Source organism: Mustelus asterias, chromosome 17 (genome assembly GCF_964213995.1).
Source record: "Mustelus asterias chromosome 17, sMusAst1.hap1.1, whole genome shotgun sequence".
NCBI lineage: Eukaryota > Metazoa > Chordata > Chondrichthyes > Carcharhiniformes > Triakidae > Mustelus > Mustelus asterias.
The window spans coordinates 3,970,388-3,987,899 of NC_135817.1; the positions used below are offsets into that span (position 1 = coordinate 3,970,388).

A 17,512-nucleotide genomic window follows, 5' to 3' on the forward strand; every position below is an offset into this window, starting at 1 on the left:
GTGGATGGTGGCGAGGGTAGAGGAGTGTAGCAAGAGCCAAGTTCATGGCATAACGTGCATCTCAGCTGCACAGGTGAGGAGGAAGAAGAGAGGAAGAGCAATCGTGGTAGGAGATTCAATAGTTAGGGGAACTGAGGGGCATTTCTGTGGCCATAGACATGACTATGGGATGGTATGTTGCCTCCCTGGTGCCAGGGTCAAGGATGTCACGAGAGGCTGCTGGACATTCTTTTGTTAAGTTTATTTATTAGTGTTACAAGTAGGCTTACATTCACACTGCAATGAAGTTACTGTGAAAATCCCTCTGTCACCACACTCTGGCGCCTGTTCGGGTACGCTGAGGTAGAATTGAGCATGGCCAATGCACCTAACCAGCATGTCTCTTAGACTGTGGGAGGAAACTGGAGGGAGAACCTGCAGACTCCGCACAGACAGTGACCCAAGCCAGGAATCGAAGCTAGGTCCCTGGCGCTGTGAGGCAGCAGTGCTAACTACTGTGCCACCGTGGCATGGATAGACAGCCAGAGGTCATGGTCCACATTAGGATCAATGGCATAGGAAGAAAGAGGGTTGAGGTCTTCAAAACAGATTTTAGGGAGTTAGGAAAGATATTGAAAAGCAGCACCTCAAAGTCAATCATCTCAGCATCGCAACTTTTTAAAAAAGTTTATTTATTAGTCACAAGGAAGGCTTCCATTAACACTGCAATGAAGTTACTGTGAAATTTCCCTAGTCGCCACAGACCAGCGCCTGTTCGGCTGAGAATAGTGAGAATAGAAATAGAAGGATAGAGTGAATGAACACACGTGGGTGGTGAAATGGTGCAGGAGAGACATTGGGTCCAATTCTAGGGCAGGAGGGACCTGCACAAACAGAACCGATTGCACCAAAGCTGCACCAGGACTAATATCCTCGCAGGGAGATTTGCTCGTGATATTGAAGGAGGAAAGGGGCTATGTCTAGACATGCTTGTCGGAGGGATGGGAACCTGAGAGAGAATGCAGATAGGAGAAAAATAAAACTGATAATGGGAAGTGGAAAAGTAGTAAGCAGAAGTGGAGGTCAGCGTTAACAAATGCCAGCGCCAAATAGAGTCGAAGTACTGTTACAAAGGCAGAACTAAAGGCATGCTCTACCTACATGCAGATAGCATTCACAACAAGATAGGTGGAATGATGGCACAAATAGAAGTAAGCAGGTATGGTCTAATTGCAGAGATATGGCTGCAGGGTGGCCAAAGCTGGCAACTGAATATTTGCCATTTAGAAATGACAACCAAAAAGGAAGAGCACTGAGAATGGATGTTCAGTTTCTAAGATGTGTCAGACACGCCGAGCCTTTCCAGCACTTTTTAAAAAGTTTCCTATCTCCACCCACAGTACTTGCTTTTATTTTAGTCAGCCTGACGAATTAAAGGAGGACTGATGAAGAAAGGCTAGAGTATGAATGTATACTAGCAAGAAACATAGAAGCAGACTGTAAGTTTCTCCAAGTGTGGATTTATGAAAGGGAAATATTGGGAGACTGGGAAGTGTTGATGTGTGAAGGGACCTGGGTGTCCTTGTTCATAAGTTCCTGACAGACAACATGTAGATACAACACACATTGAGGAAAGCAAATGGCTTTCCATGCAAAGGTATGTTGGCCTTTATCACCTGTCAGTTTGAGTACAGCAGTAAAGGTGTCTCGCTGCAATTGTATTAGAACCTTGGTTAAACCTCACCTGAAGTATTGTGTACAGTTTTGGTCCCCTTACCTAACGAAGGATATATCTGCCATAGAGAGAATGCACTAGGTTAATCCCTGTGATGGTGGGATTGTCCGACAATGGGTGATTGAGGAAGCTGGACCTGCATTCTCTAGAGTTTAAAGTTTATTTATTATTGTCACAAGCAGACTTGCATTAACACTGTAATGAAGTTACTGTGAAAATCCCCCAGTCACCACACTCTGGCGTCTGTTCGGGTACACTGAGGGACAATAAGAGGTCATCTCATTTAAACTTCCAAAATTCTTAAGGGGCGAGACTGGGTAGATTTTTTATTATTCGTTCATGGGATGTGGGCATCGCTGGCTGGGCCAGCATATATTGCACATTCCTAATTGCTCTGAACTAAGTGCCTTGCTAGGCCATTTGAGAGGGTACATTTTTAAAAAATAGTCAACAACATTGCTGTTGATCTAGGCTCACATGTAGGGCAGACCAGGTAAGAATTACAGGTTTCCCTCCTTAGAGGACATTTAGTGAACCAGATGTGTGTTTCCAACAATCGACAATGGTTTCATGGTCATCAATAGACTTTTAATTCCAGATTTCTTGAGTTCAGATTTCAACATCTGCCATGGTGGGTCTTGAACCTGGGTCGCCAATGCATTACTCTGGGTCTCTAGATTACTAGTCCACCGACAATCCCACCCTAGTGGCACAGCAAGGTCAAGAGCTCCAACTGGGGACAAAACTTGCTTGCATATGTTTTTAAATCTAAGGCACCATCATGTATAGAATGAAGAGCTTGTTGTATGAGGAACGGTTGAGGACTCTGGGTCTGTACTCGGAGTTTAGAAGGATGGGGGAGGGGATCTTATTGAAACTTACAGGATACTGTGAGGCCTGGATAGAGCGGACGTAGAGGATATTTCCACTAGTATGAAATACTAGAACCTGAGGACACAACCTCAGACCAGAGGGATGATCCTTTAAAACAAAGGAGGAATTTCTTCAGCTGGAGAGTAGTGAATCTGTGGAACTCTTTGCCGCAGAAGGCTGTGGAAGCCAGGTCATTGAGTGTCTTTAAGACAGAGATAGATAGGTTCTTGATTAATAAGGGGATCAGGAGTTATGGGGAAGGGCAGGAGAATGGAGATGAGAAAAATATCAGCCATGATTGAATGGCGGAGCAGACTCGATGGGCCGAGTGGCCTAATTCTGCTCCTATGTCTTATGGTCTAATCTCTTGTAGGTGAGCAAGCACCAGGTATAGTCAGTGGAAGTTTATGAATTTGAACATTGAATGATGTCCACTAAGTAACAATGTTTCGATGGTCTGAGTGGCCTAATTCTGCTCTTATGTCTGATGGTCTTATTAGCATTCAAATTTTCCTTTACCTTTTCAAATAGGCAAACAGGATTCTGCCCATTCGAAGTCCAAATTGGTACTTTTTGCATCGAAAGTGCATTTTTTAACATTCATTCTCAGGATTTGGGTGTCAATGGCAAGGCTGGCATTTGTTACCCATTGCCCCAAGGAGATAGTGATTCAACTCAATGGCTTGCCAAGCTAAGTTCAGAGGGGAATTGAGAATCAACCACATAGATGGGGAACTGAAGGCACATATAGGCGAAAGGACAGCAGGCTTCCTTCCTAAAGAATCTTAGTGATCCAGCTGGATCTTAGTGAACCAGGGCAGCATGGTGGCACGGTGGTTAGCACTGCTGCCTCACAGCGCCAGGGACCTGGGTTCAAATCCCGGCTTGGGTCACCGTCTGTGTGGAGTCTGCACGTTCTCCCCGTGTCTGCGTGGGTTTCCTCCGGGTGCTACTGTTTCCTCCTGCAGTCCAAAGACATGCGGGTTAGGTGGATTGGCCGTGCTAAATTGCCCCTTAGTGTCAGGGGGACTAGCTAGGGTAAATGCATGGGGTTATGTGGATAGGGCCTGGGTGGGATTGTGGTTAGTGCAGACTCGATGGGCTGAATGGCCCATCCTTCTGCATTGCAGGATTCTGATTTTTACAAACATCTTCCTGAACACTTTTATCGATGCCAGCTTTTATTTTCCTGTTGGCATTCCCAATCCCAAACTGCAGTGGCGGGATTACTAATGCAGCCAGATAACCACTCCACTACCAGTAACGGTGTGATACTCACCATAGTTTACTGCGGATGTTTGATACATCATGGGCACTTTAATGACAGAACCATCTGCTTTGGTAAATGAGAGGTGTTGGGTCTCTGAGAGTGCGAAGGGATTCTGCCACGTGCTATTAAAATACATAGTGCTGATAACCGCAATCTGTGTGAGCGATGGACTTGCCGTGGGCCGTGACATAAAATCTTTAATTTCACCTGTAAGAGCAATAAGTGACAGTGTTACGGTATGACAGATTATTGTAGCTCCCAAGCACTTTGAAGACTTTTTGGGCGGCCACGGTGGCACAGTGGTTAGCACTGCTGCCTCACAGCGCCAGGGACCCAGGTTCAATTCCAGCCTTGGATCACTGTCTGTGTGTGGAGTTTGCACGTTCTCCCCATGTCTGCGTGGGTTTCCTCCGGGTGCTCCGGTTTCCTCCCACACTCCAAAGATGTGTAGGTTGGGTTGATTGGCCATGCTAAATTGACCCTTAGTGTCGGGGGATTGGCAGGGTAAATATGTGGGGTTACGGGAATAGGGGCTTGGTGGGATTGTGGTCAGTGCAGACTCGATGGGCCGAATGGCTTCCTTCTGCACTGTAGGGATTCTACGAACACAGCATTGGAGCAATATGATTTTTACCATAACAGCATAAGGATTTTGAATTCAGTCATGATTATGATTTGAAAATATCTGCAAATATGTATAGTATTTACCAGCTGTGGCTACCTTGGCCAACTCGAGTGTTAATGATACTGTTATAAGCAGGTTTATCCAACTGGTTCACTTTCTAATGAAACAAATGGGCTTTCCTAGGCTGATGTGTGGTTCATTGCAAGCTCCTCCTTTATCTCCAACTCTGGAAGTTGTGCAGTTGTTCTGGAGGTTGAATTTTCACTGACTCCTGATCCTTTTTCACACTCTTCCCTTATCCTCAAACTTTCAATTCGGGGACCTCCTCCAAGAAAAAGCTGCAAAACCCATTGAATTACATCGACAAAATTGGCTTGCTGCTTTAATTGGAAGCAGATTACTAAAGTGTATAATACTTCATTGTACTCTCTAATGCAATAACATCCCTAAATGTTTAATGTACCCCGTATTTACATATTGAATAGGGAAAACATGTTTTTAAAAGGCATAATCCCTTATAGGAGAACACGCTGAGTAATCTGAAGGTCTTAATATTTTACTTTTTATGCCATTAGACAAGCTTGAATGTGTTTTTACATGTCCATTAGGAATTTGCTACTCGACCATGTGCATCTTGGGGACTAGTCAATGAAAAGAAGCAGACTTGTATTTATGTAGCACCTTTCATAACATTTAAAAGCCAATGGGATACACTTGAAATGGAGGCATTGTTACAATGTCAGGAACAAGGCTCTCAATTCTTGCACAGCAAGGTCCCACAAACAGCCATGAGATAGATGGTTCGATTCCCGGCTTGGGTCACTGTCTGTGTGGAGTTTGCACGTTCTCCCTGTGTCTGCGTGGGTTTCCTCCGGGTGCTCTGGTTTGCTCCCACAGTCCAAAGATGTGCAGGTTAGGTGCATTGGCCATGCTAAATTCTCCCTCAGTGTACCCAAACAGGCACCGGAGTGTGGCGGCTGGGGGATTTTTACAGTAACTTCATTGCAGTGTGAATGTAAGCCTACTTGTGACTAAGAAATAAATAAACTTTAAGATGGTCAGAACATCAGTTTGTGATGTTGGTTGAGGGAGAAATATTTGCCAGGAGACCAGATCATCACAACTTGCTGCATAAAAGATGATTCTCATCTCCACCCTGCTTCATTAGCGAATTATATTTTTATTTATGTCCCCCTGATCTTTTTGTCATTGGGGACCATCAAGAATTTGAAATCAATTTCCTTGATATGAATTCCTCTAATTTCACTCTGAGCCAAGAAGTGGCTTTAACTGAAGCTGACAGAATGACCCCAAGTCTGCACAGCCCTGGGTAGTGGCTTTAAAAAAAAAGGGGCGGCATGGGCACGTTGGGCCGAAGAGCCTGTTTCCATGCTGTAAACCTCTCTCCTTCCCCTCTCAGTGCCTGGGTCAGTGTTCCTTTCTCCTGGCCAGCATCTGGACTCATGTTTTCCACCTCCACATTACCATGCAGCAGACTCCAGGAACACTTCAGATTTGGGGCTTGAAGGTGCATTCTGTCTAATGAATGATGACTCAACATATTGTAGCTCCACATTGCATGAAAATAATACGCAATGTATAATGAAGACTTTTAGAGCAGAGTTTAAAAAAATATGCCGGGAAAAGTCTGCAAAGGTTACAAAGGCATTGAATACTTTTGAAATTTATTTATTAGTGTCACAAGTAGGCTTCATTAACACTGTAATGAAGTTACTGTGAAAATCCCCTAGTCGCCACACTCTGGCGCCTGTTCGGGTACACTGAGGGAGAATTTAGCATGGCCAATGCACCGAACCAGCACGTCTTTTGGACTGTGGGAGGAAACCGGAGCACCTGGGGGAAACCCACGCAGACATGGGGAAAATGTGCAGACAGTGACGCAAGCCGGGAATCGAACCCGGGTCCTTGGTGCTGTGAGGCAGCAGTGCTAACCACTGTGCCCCTGAGCCTTTTCATCATATTCCCATGGCAAGGCTGCTGTTTATTGCGCATCGTTGTTTGCCTTGAGCAGGCTGTAGTGGGCTGCCTCTGGAACCCCTGTAGCCAGGTTTGTAGCAGTTTGATACAAATGATGTGACGATAATTGTGTCCCTCAAGGATATGAGTGAACCAATTCAATAGGATCGTGGTCATTTTCATTGCTACAAGCTGGCCTTTTAAAGGCCAGATATTTAATCAATTAGATTTTCAAACTGCACCAGAGTTTCCAATCAATCAATTCAAACCTTATTGTTCAGTTGGAAATTCGTTGCGGTACAAACATCCCATTCTGCTGCAGTGCAGTGTCATTTAAGACCTGGTGTCCTAAAATATAACAGGCAATTTGAACGAGCAAGGAGCTGTGGGAGGGCATTCTGCCCCAAGAGCCTGCTCTGCCATTTAATAAGATCATGGCTGATCTAATAGTATCTGCATCCTGCCTATTCCTGATAGCCTATCACCCCTTGCTTGCCCAGAATCTATTCACCTCTGCATTAAAAATATTTATAATGTGGAGATGCCGGCGTTGGGACTGGAATGGGCACAGTAAGAAGTCTCTCAACACCAGGTTAAAATCCCAACACTTTAATATTTCGAGTCTTGGCTTTCATCTGCCTTTTCAGGACAAGTTCCAAAGACTCATCCACCTCAGATAAAAATATTTGCCGCCTCCATTATGAATGAGCGAGCCCTTTTTTTAATCGGTGACCCCTAGTTCTAGATTCTCCCACAAGAGGAAACATCCTCTCCACATCCACCCGTCAATATCCTTCTTGATCAAGTTGCCTTTTCCAACAGATACAAGGCTAGCCTGTCCCACCTTTCCTCATAAGACAACCCACCCATTATAGTTATTCGTCTTCTCTGAACTGCTTCCATTCTGCCTGGTGCTACCGTCGTCAAGCCAGAGCTGGCCATCGACCCTGCCTCCAGCTGGGCCTGTTTCTTGGACCTCTGCCCCACCTCCTGCTCTGGCTGATTCAGCTCCTGGACTGGTTAATGGGTTGAAACCTGGTTCTGTGCCGCTGCCAACCGGACCAGGGAAAGGCTCCAGAGACTTGAGCACACAATCTTGGTTGACTCCTCCCAGTAAGAAGTTTAACAACACCAGGTTAAAGTCCAACAGGTTTATTTGGTAGCAAAAGGTGTTGTTAAACTTCTTACTGTGTTTACCCCAGTCCAACGCCGGCATCTCCACATCACTCCTCCCAGTGCAATGCTGAGGGAGTGCTGCATTGTCAAGAGATGCTATGTTTCAGATAAGGCTTTAAACTCAAAGACCCCACCTATCCCCTCGGGCAGACATAAAAGATCCCATGATGGTATTCTGGGGAAGACCAGGTGAGCTCTTCCTGGTTTTCTAGCCAACATTCATACCTCCAACCAAAAACTTGAAAAAACATAGGTTATCTGGACATTTTTTTCCATTGCTGTTTATGGAATCTTGCACTCTGCGAATTAGCTGCTATTGGTTTTCAGGACTGCACTTTGCAAAAAGTACTTAATTGGCTGTAACGCTTTGGGATGTCCTGAGGTCATAAAGGACACAGTTCAAATACAAGTCTTCTTTCCAGGAACTAGAGTTTGTCAACGAGCACCCTACTTGTGATGCTATCCGTCCCTTAATCAGACGGTTAAATCCTTTAATTTGTAACCGCCTGCAATGCAGATGAAAATACACTGAAGCCCAGGTTAGTGCAGGTTACCTCGACTCTTGGTGCTGACCCACTTGTTTATCAGTGTTGCTGTTTCATTCGGATTGCTGAAGTTCACCCTTTGGAGGCTCCCGTTTAGCCAGACCGCCGTGTCCTCTGAGAAGTGTGGAGAAAGCTGGACGCTGGATTCCACGAAGAGGCCACAGACCAGCTGAACCGCTGGAGTATGGGTGGAGTTGGTCAACTCCCCATACATACTGCGCAAGAAATGTCTTACTCCTGAGTCTGCAAAACATATATATATAGGCTGATTATAGAGTTAGTACTTGCAGCAAATACATCCAGAAACTACTATGGGAGAGAACTCTCTGACGATGGTGAATGTTAAAAATGTTATACTTTGTTAAATTGGTTTCAATAGTAGTTTTATCAGATTTTCACAGCTTGAAACAGACCACTATTTATACCAGTCAAGAGCTCTGCCTCTTAGGATGTGCTTCTGTTGCTGAGATAATGAGTGTGTCTTTGGTTTGGTATAATCCCTGCCCCTGAGTCAGTGCAGGGTTTAAACCTTGCCCCAAGACAATACCACTGATTGGGGACTGAAGCTCGAGCTCCGAATCCAGTGAGATACCCGGGACTGATGTATCTGGGTGGCCCCCACCCCTCCCCTCTTCATACGGATGGTGGGAGCCCAGCAAACACACCCACCATATGGGACTTAACCATGCTGTTGACAAGCATGTGCCTGGTTACTGCCATGGAAGGATTGTTCCGCCTGTCAGATCGTTAATTAGCACCTGAATCCTTTGATGACTTCACATTGTTCTCCAGGGGAAGTGTTTACAATTATGAAGACAGTATTGACCTTAGTTCCTGCCACATTCTCCCTATATTCTCTTAACAGCCTGGGATGTATTTCAGCAGGGCCTGGTAATTTATTTACTTTAAAGGATGTAGAACCCTTAATATCTCCTCTCGCACAATGTTTATCACATCCAATATTTCACATTTATCTTCCTCAATTACAATGTCTTCCTTTGTGAAGACAAATGTAAAGTGTTCATTAAGAATCATGCCCACATCTTTCACCTGCATGCGCATTGGATTGCCCTTTTGGTCTCTAATGTATCCTACTCTTTCCTTAGTTGTCCTTTCAACTCCTGGTGTATTTATCAATTTTTTTTTCTTGATTATACTTACCAATATATATATTTTTTTGCCTTCCTAATTTCCTTTCCAATTTTACCCCTGTGCTTTCTGCGTTATTGAGATCTTGTTATTTGACGTAAGCTCCCATTTTATTTGCTCCATCCTACTGTATGTGCTCCTCAACATCCAAGTGGGCTCTAGATTTGGGCCATTTTTTGTGGGAGTATATTTGATCTGAACCCTCTTTTGTTCCTCCTTGAGTGTCTCTGACACTGATTTACCTTCAACTGGGTGTTTCCAATCTACTTCTGCCAAATTACATTATGACTGGCTGCTCCTTAATTCAGCACTTTTAATCTTCTATTTTATCTCCCACAAGTACTGATATATGATCACCACCACCAAAATGCTCCCCTCTCTGATGCCCCTACCACCTGCCTGGTTTCATTCCCTAAAAGTCAGTCCAGAACTGCCCCTTTGCACTATGTAGGGATATGGGGGTAGGGCCTGGGTGGGATTGTGGTCGGTGCAGACTCGATGGGCCGAATGGCCTCTTTCTGTACTGTAGGGTTTCTATGATTCTATGATTCTATGATTCTATGTGCTCGCCAAAAAAAAAGTTTTCCTGAATGATTTTTTAAAAAAGTACTTTACATCCTCCATCCCTATTACACTGATTTTAACCCAGCTATCATTAGGGTAGTTGAAATTTGCTTATATGTTTGCTCTTCTATCACCCTTTGACTATTTGGGGTGTATCGTTAACTCCCAGCAATGCGACTGCCACTTTTTGCTCCTCATTTCAGTTCAAATACCGTGCGGGCGGTACGGTAGCACAGTGGTTAGCACTGCTGCCTCACAGCGCCAGGAACCTGGGTTCAATTTCCGGCTTGGGTCACTGTCTGTGTGGAGTTCGCACATTCTCCCCGTGTCTCCGTGGGTTTCCTCCGGGTGCTCCGGTTTCCTCCCACATTCTGAAAGACGTGCTGGTTAATGCATTGACCTGAACAGGCGCCGGACTGTGGCGACTAGGGGAATTTCACAGTAACCTCATTAATTTAAGCCTTAATTGTGACTAATAAATAAATTTTAACTTTAAATGGCCTCATTTGATTATCCCTCCCCACAGCTGTGATTGATTCTTTATCTAATATCGAATCCAATCTATTTTTTATTCCTCACTCTATCCCTGTCTGCAAAAACTCTTTAAGCAGGAGTGTGAAGCTGCCATTCTAGCCTCTTGAAGACGTGTTTCCGTAATAGCCATACTCTCTCACTTAGTGTCTATCTGTACCCTCCGCTCACCTGCCTTATTTGCTAGACCCCTGGTATTGAAGTGTATACTATTAAATGGTGCTGAGATCTCTTGTAATCTATTTTCCAGCCTTTGTTCCTTCCCCCTCCCGCAATCACTTCCTCATTTACTATCTTCCCAGCTTTGTTTCTCTCTCCTCTGAATCCATTGACTCTGTCTACACTTCCCGCTGCCTCGGCAAAGCAGCCAGCATAATTAAGGACCCCACGCACCCTGGACATTCTCTCTCCCACCTTTTTCCGTCGGGAATAAGATACAAAAGTCTGAGGTCACGTACCAACTGACTCAAGAATAGCTTCTTCCCTGCTGCGGTCAGACTTTTGAATGGACCTATTATATATCAAGCTGATCTTTCTCTACACCCTATCTGTAACTGCAACACTGTTTTCCTTCTCTCCCATGAACGGTATGTTTTACCTGTATAACATGCAAGAAACAATACATTTCACCGTATGCCAATACGTGAGACAAATCAAATCGAAGGTTTCCATCCCGATGGCCCAGTTGTATTATCACCAGACTATTAATCCAGAAACTCATGTTCTGGGGGACCCGGGTTCGAATCCCACCATACCAGATGGTGGAATTTGAATTCAATAAAAAATATCTGGAATTAAGAGTCTACTGATGACCGTGAAACCATTGTCAACCCATCTGGTTCACTAACGTCCTTTAGGGAAGGAAATCTGCCTCCTTACCGCGTCTGGCCTCCATGTGACTTTGGAGCCACAGAAATGTGGTCGACTCTCAACTGCCCTCCAAGGGGCAACTAGGGATGGGCAATAAATGCTGGCCAGTCAGCAACTGCGTGTCCAATGAATTAGTTTTAAAAAATCCTCCTACTGAGCTATTCAAACCCTTCCCCACCTGTTCTCGCAAGTCTACCCTTGAAGATATCAATCCCAGCCCAGTTGAGGTTCAGCTCATCCAACACATATACAGGTCCCATTTAGTCAGAGGTTTACAGCATGGAAACAGGCCCTTCGGCCCGACTTGTCCATGCCGCCCCTTTTTTTAAACCCCTAAGCTAGTCCCAATTGCCTGCACTTGGCCCAAATCCCTCTATACCCATCTTACCCATGTAACAGTCTAAATGCTTTTTAAAGGACAAAATTGTACCCGCCTCTACTACTACATCTGGCAGCTTGTTCCAGACACTCACCACCCTCTGTGTGAAAGGATTACCCCTCTGGGTCCTTTTGTATCTCTCCCCTCTCACCTTAAACCTATGCCCTCTAGTTTTAGACTCCCCTACCTTTGGGTGAATTTGCCCCAGGAATCTAAAGCCCTCCCTCTTCTCTTGTATCACCTCTCCAGCCACGCATTCACCTGCTCCATCCTTTTAACGAGTGTGGAACTGGGAACAATCCAGAGGTTCAGGGTGGCACAGTGGTTAGCACTGCTGCCTCACAGCGCCAGGGACCCGGGTTAGATTCCCGGCTTGGGTCACTGTCTGCGTGGAGTTTGCACCTTCTCCCCGTGTCTGCGTGGGTTTCCTCCGGGTGCTCCGGTTTCCTCCCAAAGATGTGCGGGTTAGGTAGATTGGCCGTGCGAAATTGCCCCTTCGTGTCATGGGGACTAGCTAGGGTAAAATGCATGGGGATAGGGCCTGGGTGGTATTGTGGTCAGTGCAGACTCTGGGCCGAATGGCCTCCTTCTGCTCTGTAGGATTCTATGATTCTAATGTTCTGAGATCCTGCTTACAACTGAACCTCTCCTCAAAAATCCAAGCCTTATCTCCCACCTCGGTTCTTACAGACTGCCACCATCTTCTGTTTTCTCTCTAACGCCTTTGTAAATGTTGTTACCTCCCAAAATCTATGCCACCTTTGCATCTCTCCGTTTGGTTATCCCACCCCTGCCACAGTCGAGACGTCTCTTATTTAAGTCACAAATGACATTCAACTTGACTTGGACAAACTTTCACTCCTCGTTCTTCTCGACCGGTCTGCAGCCTTTGACACTGTTGACCACTCCACCCTCCTCCAGCACTTTCCCACTGTCACCCCGCTTGGTTTAGACTACTCTCCTCCGCTTCCATTCTTATCCGCAACCACAAAGTCACTTCCAATGGCTTCTCTTCCCACTCCCTCACTGATATTCCCCAGTGACCTATCCTTGACACCCTGCCACCTCATACCCAGATGCTGATGCTCAGTGACATCGTCTGAAAGCAGTGTTAGTTTTCGCATGCAAGATAAAGTTTATTTATTAGTGTCACAAGTAGGCTTACATTAACACTGTAATGAAGTCACTGTGAAAATCCCCTAGTCACCACACTCCGGCGCCTGTTCGGGTAATACTGAGGGAGAATTTAGCAGGGCCAATATATCTAATCAGCACATCTTTCGGACTTTGGGAGGAAACCGGAGCACCCAGAGGAAACCCACGCAGACACGGGGAGAACGTGCAAACTCCACACAGACAGTGACCCGAGCCGGGAATCGAACCCGGGTCCCTGGCACTGAGAGGCAGCGGTGCTAACCACTGCGCCACCGTGCCACCCATATGCAGTCCAGTAATAAAAGATGACGCAAGTCCAGCTTCTTCACAAACTCACTTCATTCTTTTACAATTCCGCATATATGCACCCGGCAGTGCCACCTGTAGCCCCTTTATATATCCCGGTGCGTGCTATTAAACAATTAGCATACAAATTAGGTCTAAAGTGGAAGGTTGCAGTGAACCCATTTCTAACATTTGTTCCCTGTCACAGATTCCGTTCCCTCGACACTGACTGCGTCCCTTGCTCTGGAAACTGTCCGATTAGTTGGATTAGTCCACTCTCAACTTTGCTGTCATATTTGACCCTGAGATAATTCTGACCTCATTCCAACGTCATCACTGATAGCCTAATTCCGTCACCATAATATCGCCCAACTCTGCTCTGTCTTAGCTCATTTGCTGCTGAAACCCCTCGAGCTGCATGTTCTGCCTCCCAAAGAATGAGGCCATCCAAAATTCTGCTGCCGTGATTTAACTCTCATCAAGTCCTATTCACCTTCATTCTTGTGCTTGCTAACCCACATGCTGACGCTCAGTGACATCGCCTGAAAACAGTGCTGGTATTCACATGTAAGGTGATGATATGCAGCCCCACCTCACTACCACCTCTCCCCACACTGCACCGTCTTTACATTATTACACCGCTTGCCCAACATCTAATGCTGGCTGGTTAGGGCAGCACGGTGGCACAGTGGGTTAGCACTGCTGCCTCACAGCACCAGGGACCCGGGTTCGATTCCCGGCTTGGGTCACTGTCTGTGTGGAGTCTGCACGTTCTTCCCGTGTCTGTGTGGGTTTCCTCCGGGTGCTCCGGTTTCCTCCCACAGTCCGAAAGACATGCTGGTTAGGTGCACTGGCCGTGCTAAATTCTCCCTCAGTGTTACCCAAACAAGTGCTGGAGTGTGGCAACTCGGGGATTTTCACAGTAACTTCATTGCAGTGTTAATGTAAACCTTACTTGTGACTAATAAATAAACTTTTCTTTTACATTGGCTCCTCGATATTAAAATTTTCAGCCTTGTTTTGAAATTCTTCCATGGCCCCTCTGTCTATCTGTGCAAACTCATTCAGCACTGCTGCCGGCCATACCTTCAGCTCTCGAGCTCTGAAATTCCCTCCCTGGACCCACGTTTCCCCGTTGCATTACCAACTGAGCATTGAATGAATCTAAGGTTTTCATTTTGCTTGCCTACCTGACCCCTAGCACCAATCCAACAACACTTGATACATCTTCTGCCACGTTCCCTCCCATTGCTCCAATATGCTGACATATCTGGGAGTTGTACTCTGGTCATAGAATCCCTACAGTGCAGGAGGAGGCCCTTTGGCCCATCGAGTCTGCACCCTCCACAATCCCACCCAGGCCCTATTCCCGCAACCCCACACACTTGCCCTTCTAATCCCCCTGACACTAGGGTTAATTTACCATGGCCAATCCACCTAACCCGCACATCTTTGGACTGTCGTTCTCCCCGTGTCTGCGTGGGTTTCCTCCAGGTGCTCCAGTTTCCTCCCACAGTCTGAAAGACGTGCTGGTTACGTGCATTGGCCATGCTAAATTCTCCCTCAGTGTACCCGAACAGGCGCCGGAGTGTGGCGACTAGGGGAATTTCACAGCAACTTCATTGCAGTGTTAATGTAAGCCTACTTGTGACTAATAAATAAACTACTTTACTTTTGTGGGAGGAAACCAGAGCACGTGGAGGAAACTCACGCAGACATGGGGAGAACGTGCAAACTCCACACAGACAGTGACCCAAGCCGGGAATCGAACCCGGGTGCCTGGCGCTGTGAAGCAGCAGTGCTAACCACTGTGCCGTTAAACAATCTGCTGTTTTACATTTTGTATATTTCTTCCAAAAGAAGCTGTCAAGGCTGATGACCACAAGTTCCTCCCGTATTTCTCCATAGCAACTGAACTGGGAGCAGTTCACTCAATCCTTCCAGGGGAAGAGGCCTCAAACACCATCTCTACAGCTGAGCACTACAGAGCATTGCAGAGGGGATTTACTGGAATATCACCAGGGATGAGGGACTCCAGGGTGTGAAGAGGCTGACTGGTTTTCAAGTGGAACATAGATTTCTGGAAATCAATCCTTGTAGGTTCTATTTGGGAGGAGACCACTTTCCAGCGGGATATTGGGTGCGAGTTCCACTTGAAATTGATTAGATACAGTTCAAGTTCAATCTTAACACTCACTGGGTGATGAACCAGTGCAATCCAATTGGTCAGCGCAATAAAACATTCTTGTTTGTTTTTCCTTTTGCATTTAAAAAATCATGTGTAATTAAGTGCTAATCTGGCATCGTTTTATTATTGCAGCTGACGAGGTGTTTATCTGAAAGTATTTTTCCTGAGTAAAGTTTTACTAGTTTCATTGATGTACGCAACTCTGTTCCTGAAGTGAATAATTTTAAAAATGTAATCACTTTAAAAGCGTCTGTCTTGGTGTCTGATGAATCAAATTCCATTTGTGGAGCCTCATCGAACACCTGCAATTGGTGAACACACTCCATTCTCATCGTTGCTGGGGCGGCACAGTGGTTAGCACTGCTGCCTCACAACGACACACGACAGCGCAGAGTCGCTGAGCAGAAACTGATAGCCAAGTTCCGCACACACGAGGACGGCCTCAACCGGGATATTGGGTTCATGTCACACTATTTGTAACTCCCACAGTTGCGTGGACCTGCAGAGTTTCACTGGCTGTCTTGTCTGGAGACAATACACATCTTTTTAGCCTGTCTTGATGCTCTCTCCACTCACATTGTTTCGTCTCTTAAAGACTTGATTAGTTGTAAGTATTTGCATTCCAACCATTATTCATGTAAATTGAGTCTGTGTCTTTATAAGCTCTGTTTGTGAACAGAATTCCCACTCACCTGAAGAAGGGGCTAAGAGCTCCGAAAGCTTGTGTGGCTTTTGCTACCAAATAAACCTGTTGGACTTTAACCTGGTGTTGTTAAACTTCTTACTGTGTTTACCCCAGTCCAACGCCGGCATCTCCGCCTCACAGCGCCAGGGACCCGGGTTCGATTCCCGGCTTGGGTCACTGTCTGTGTGGAGTTTGCACATTCTCCCCGTGTCTGCGTGGGTTTCCTCCGGGTGCTCCGGTTTCCTCCCACAGTCTGAAAGATGTGCTGGTTAGGGCGCATTGACCTGAACAAGCGCCAGAATGTGGCGACTGGGGGAATTTCACAGTAACTTCATTGCAGTGTTAATGTAAGCCTTACTTGTGACTAATAAATAAACTTTACTCTTTACTTTGCATAGCCAATTTCAGGCAAAACGATTTTTAAACCCAGGGTTTAAAATCGCGAAAACTTAAGGTTTGTTGACAACCTTAAAATTTAAGGTTGTTGTGAAGTTGCTATAATTTGCATTTAAAATTCCCTAATCTATCTTGCTGTTTTGGCCAATTTGATTGTTAGTTCAGTTTATTTATTGGTATCACAAGTCGGCTTACATTCACACTGCAATGGAGTTACTGCGAAAATCCCCGAGTCGCCACCTTCCGGTGCCTGTTCGGGTACACTGAGGGAGCATTTCGGACTGTGGGAGGAAACAGGAGCACCCAAAGGAAACCCACACAGAAACGGGCAGACTCTGCACAGACAGTGACCCAAGCCGGGAATCGAACCCAGGTCCCTGGCGCTGAGGCAACGGTGTTAACCACTGTGCTGCCCCAATTTGGATTGCACTGATCCAACCGACAGAAACAATACCTTTTTGCATACTTTAAAAAAAAATCAGTGACTATAATGTATAACGAGGAAGATTCACCTGTACCGTGAACAGTATATCCTAATACATTCTCCAGTTGTGTGAAGGTGTTTCCTTTGGCTCCCAGCTGTAGCAGTTCTAGTGCAACAGTGACACCCACTGGGGATATGACAATATTGCGGTACTCTTCACCCTCTGTCAATTTTTGGTAAAGGGTTTGCGCAAATTCGGTGTTGAGTTGTCTGATGCTGTCCTGCAAAGCACAGGTCCTCCTCATGACGAATAGCAAGTGCAGTAATAGATTGGGGACTGAGAGGGAACCCATCATGATGCAGCAGCTTACCCTGAGATTTGAATCTGCCAGGACGGATGATCTATAAATATAGGCAAATGGGACAGAACAAAGAAGGATGTGAGCTACAGCAATTGCAAAGACAACTGTTCCTCCTCCACATACAGTTTCAGCAAGACCCGTGTTAGTTGATGTAGTCATTAGTTTAAAACAAATTAACTTGCATTTATATTGGAGAGAGTGCAGAAGAGGTTTACAGGAATGGTTCCAGGGATGAGAAACATCAGGTTTGAGGGGAGGTTGGAGAGGTTAGGACTGTAGAGAAAGCGGCCAAGAGGAGATCTGAGAGAGATGCTCAGAATCATGAGGGGGCTGGACGGAGTAGA

The 17,512-nt window shown here is 45.8% G+C and overlaps 1 protein-coding gene across 1 annotated transcript in view; it reads right to left on the bottom strand.

Annotated features, from left to right (window-relative positions):
* serpine3 (serpin peptidase inhibitor, clade E (nexin, plasminogen activator inhibitor type 1), member 3) overlaps positions 1-17,159 on the bottom strand; it is a 29,048-nt gene extending 11,889 nt beyond the window's left edge. The window contains exons 1-3 of the mRNA XM_078232171.1: positions 16,901-17,159; positions 8,190-8,423; positions 3,867-4,064 (exon numbers count right to left, since the gene is read on the bottom strand). Of these exons, the coding sequence (XP_078088297.1) occupies positions 3,867-4,064; positions 8,190-8,423; positions 16,901-17,159 (691 nt within the window). The remainder of the gene's footprint in view (positions 1-3,866; positions 4,065-8,189; positions 8,424-16,900) is intronic.
* Positions 17,160-17,512: the final 353 nt, after the last annotated feature.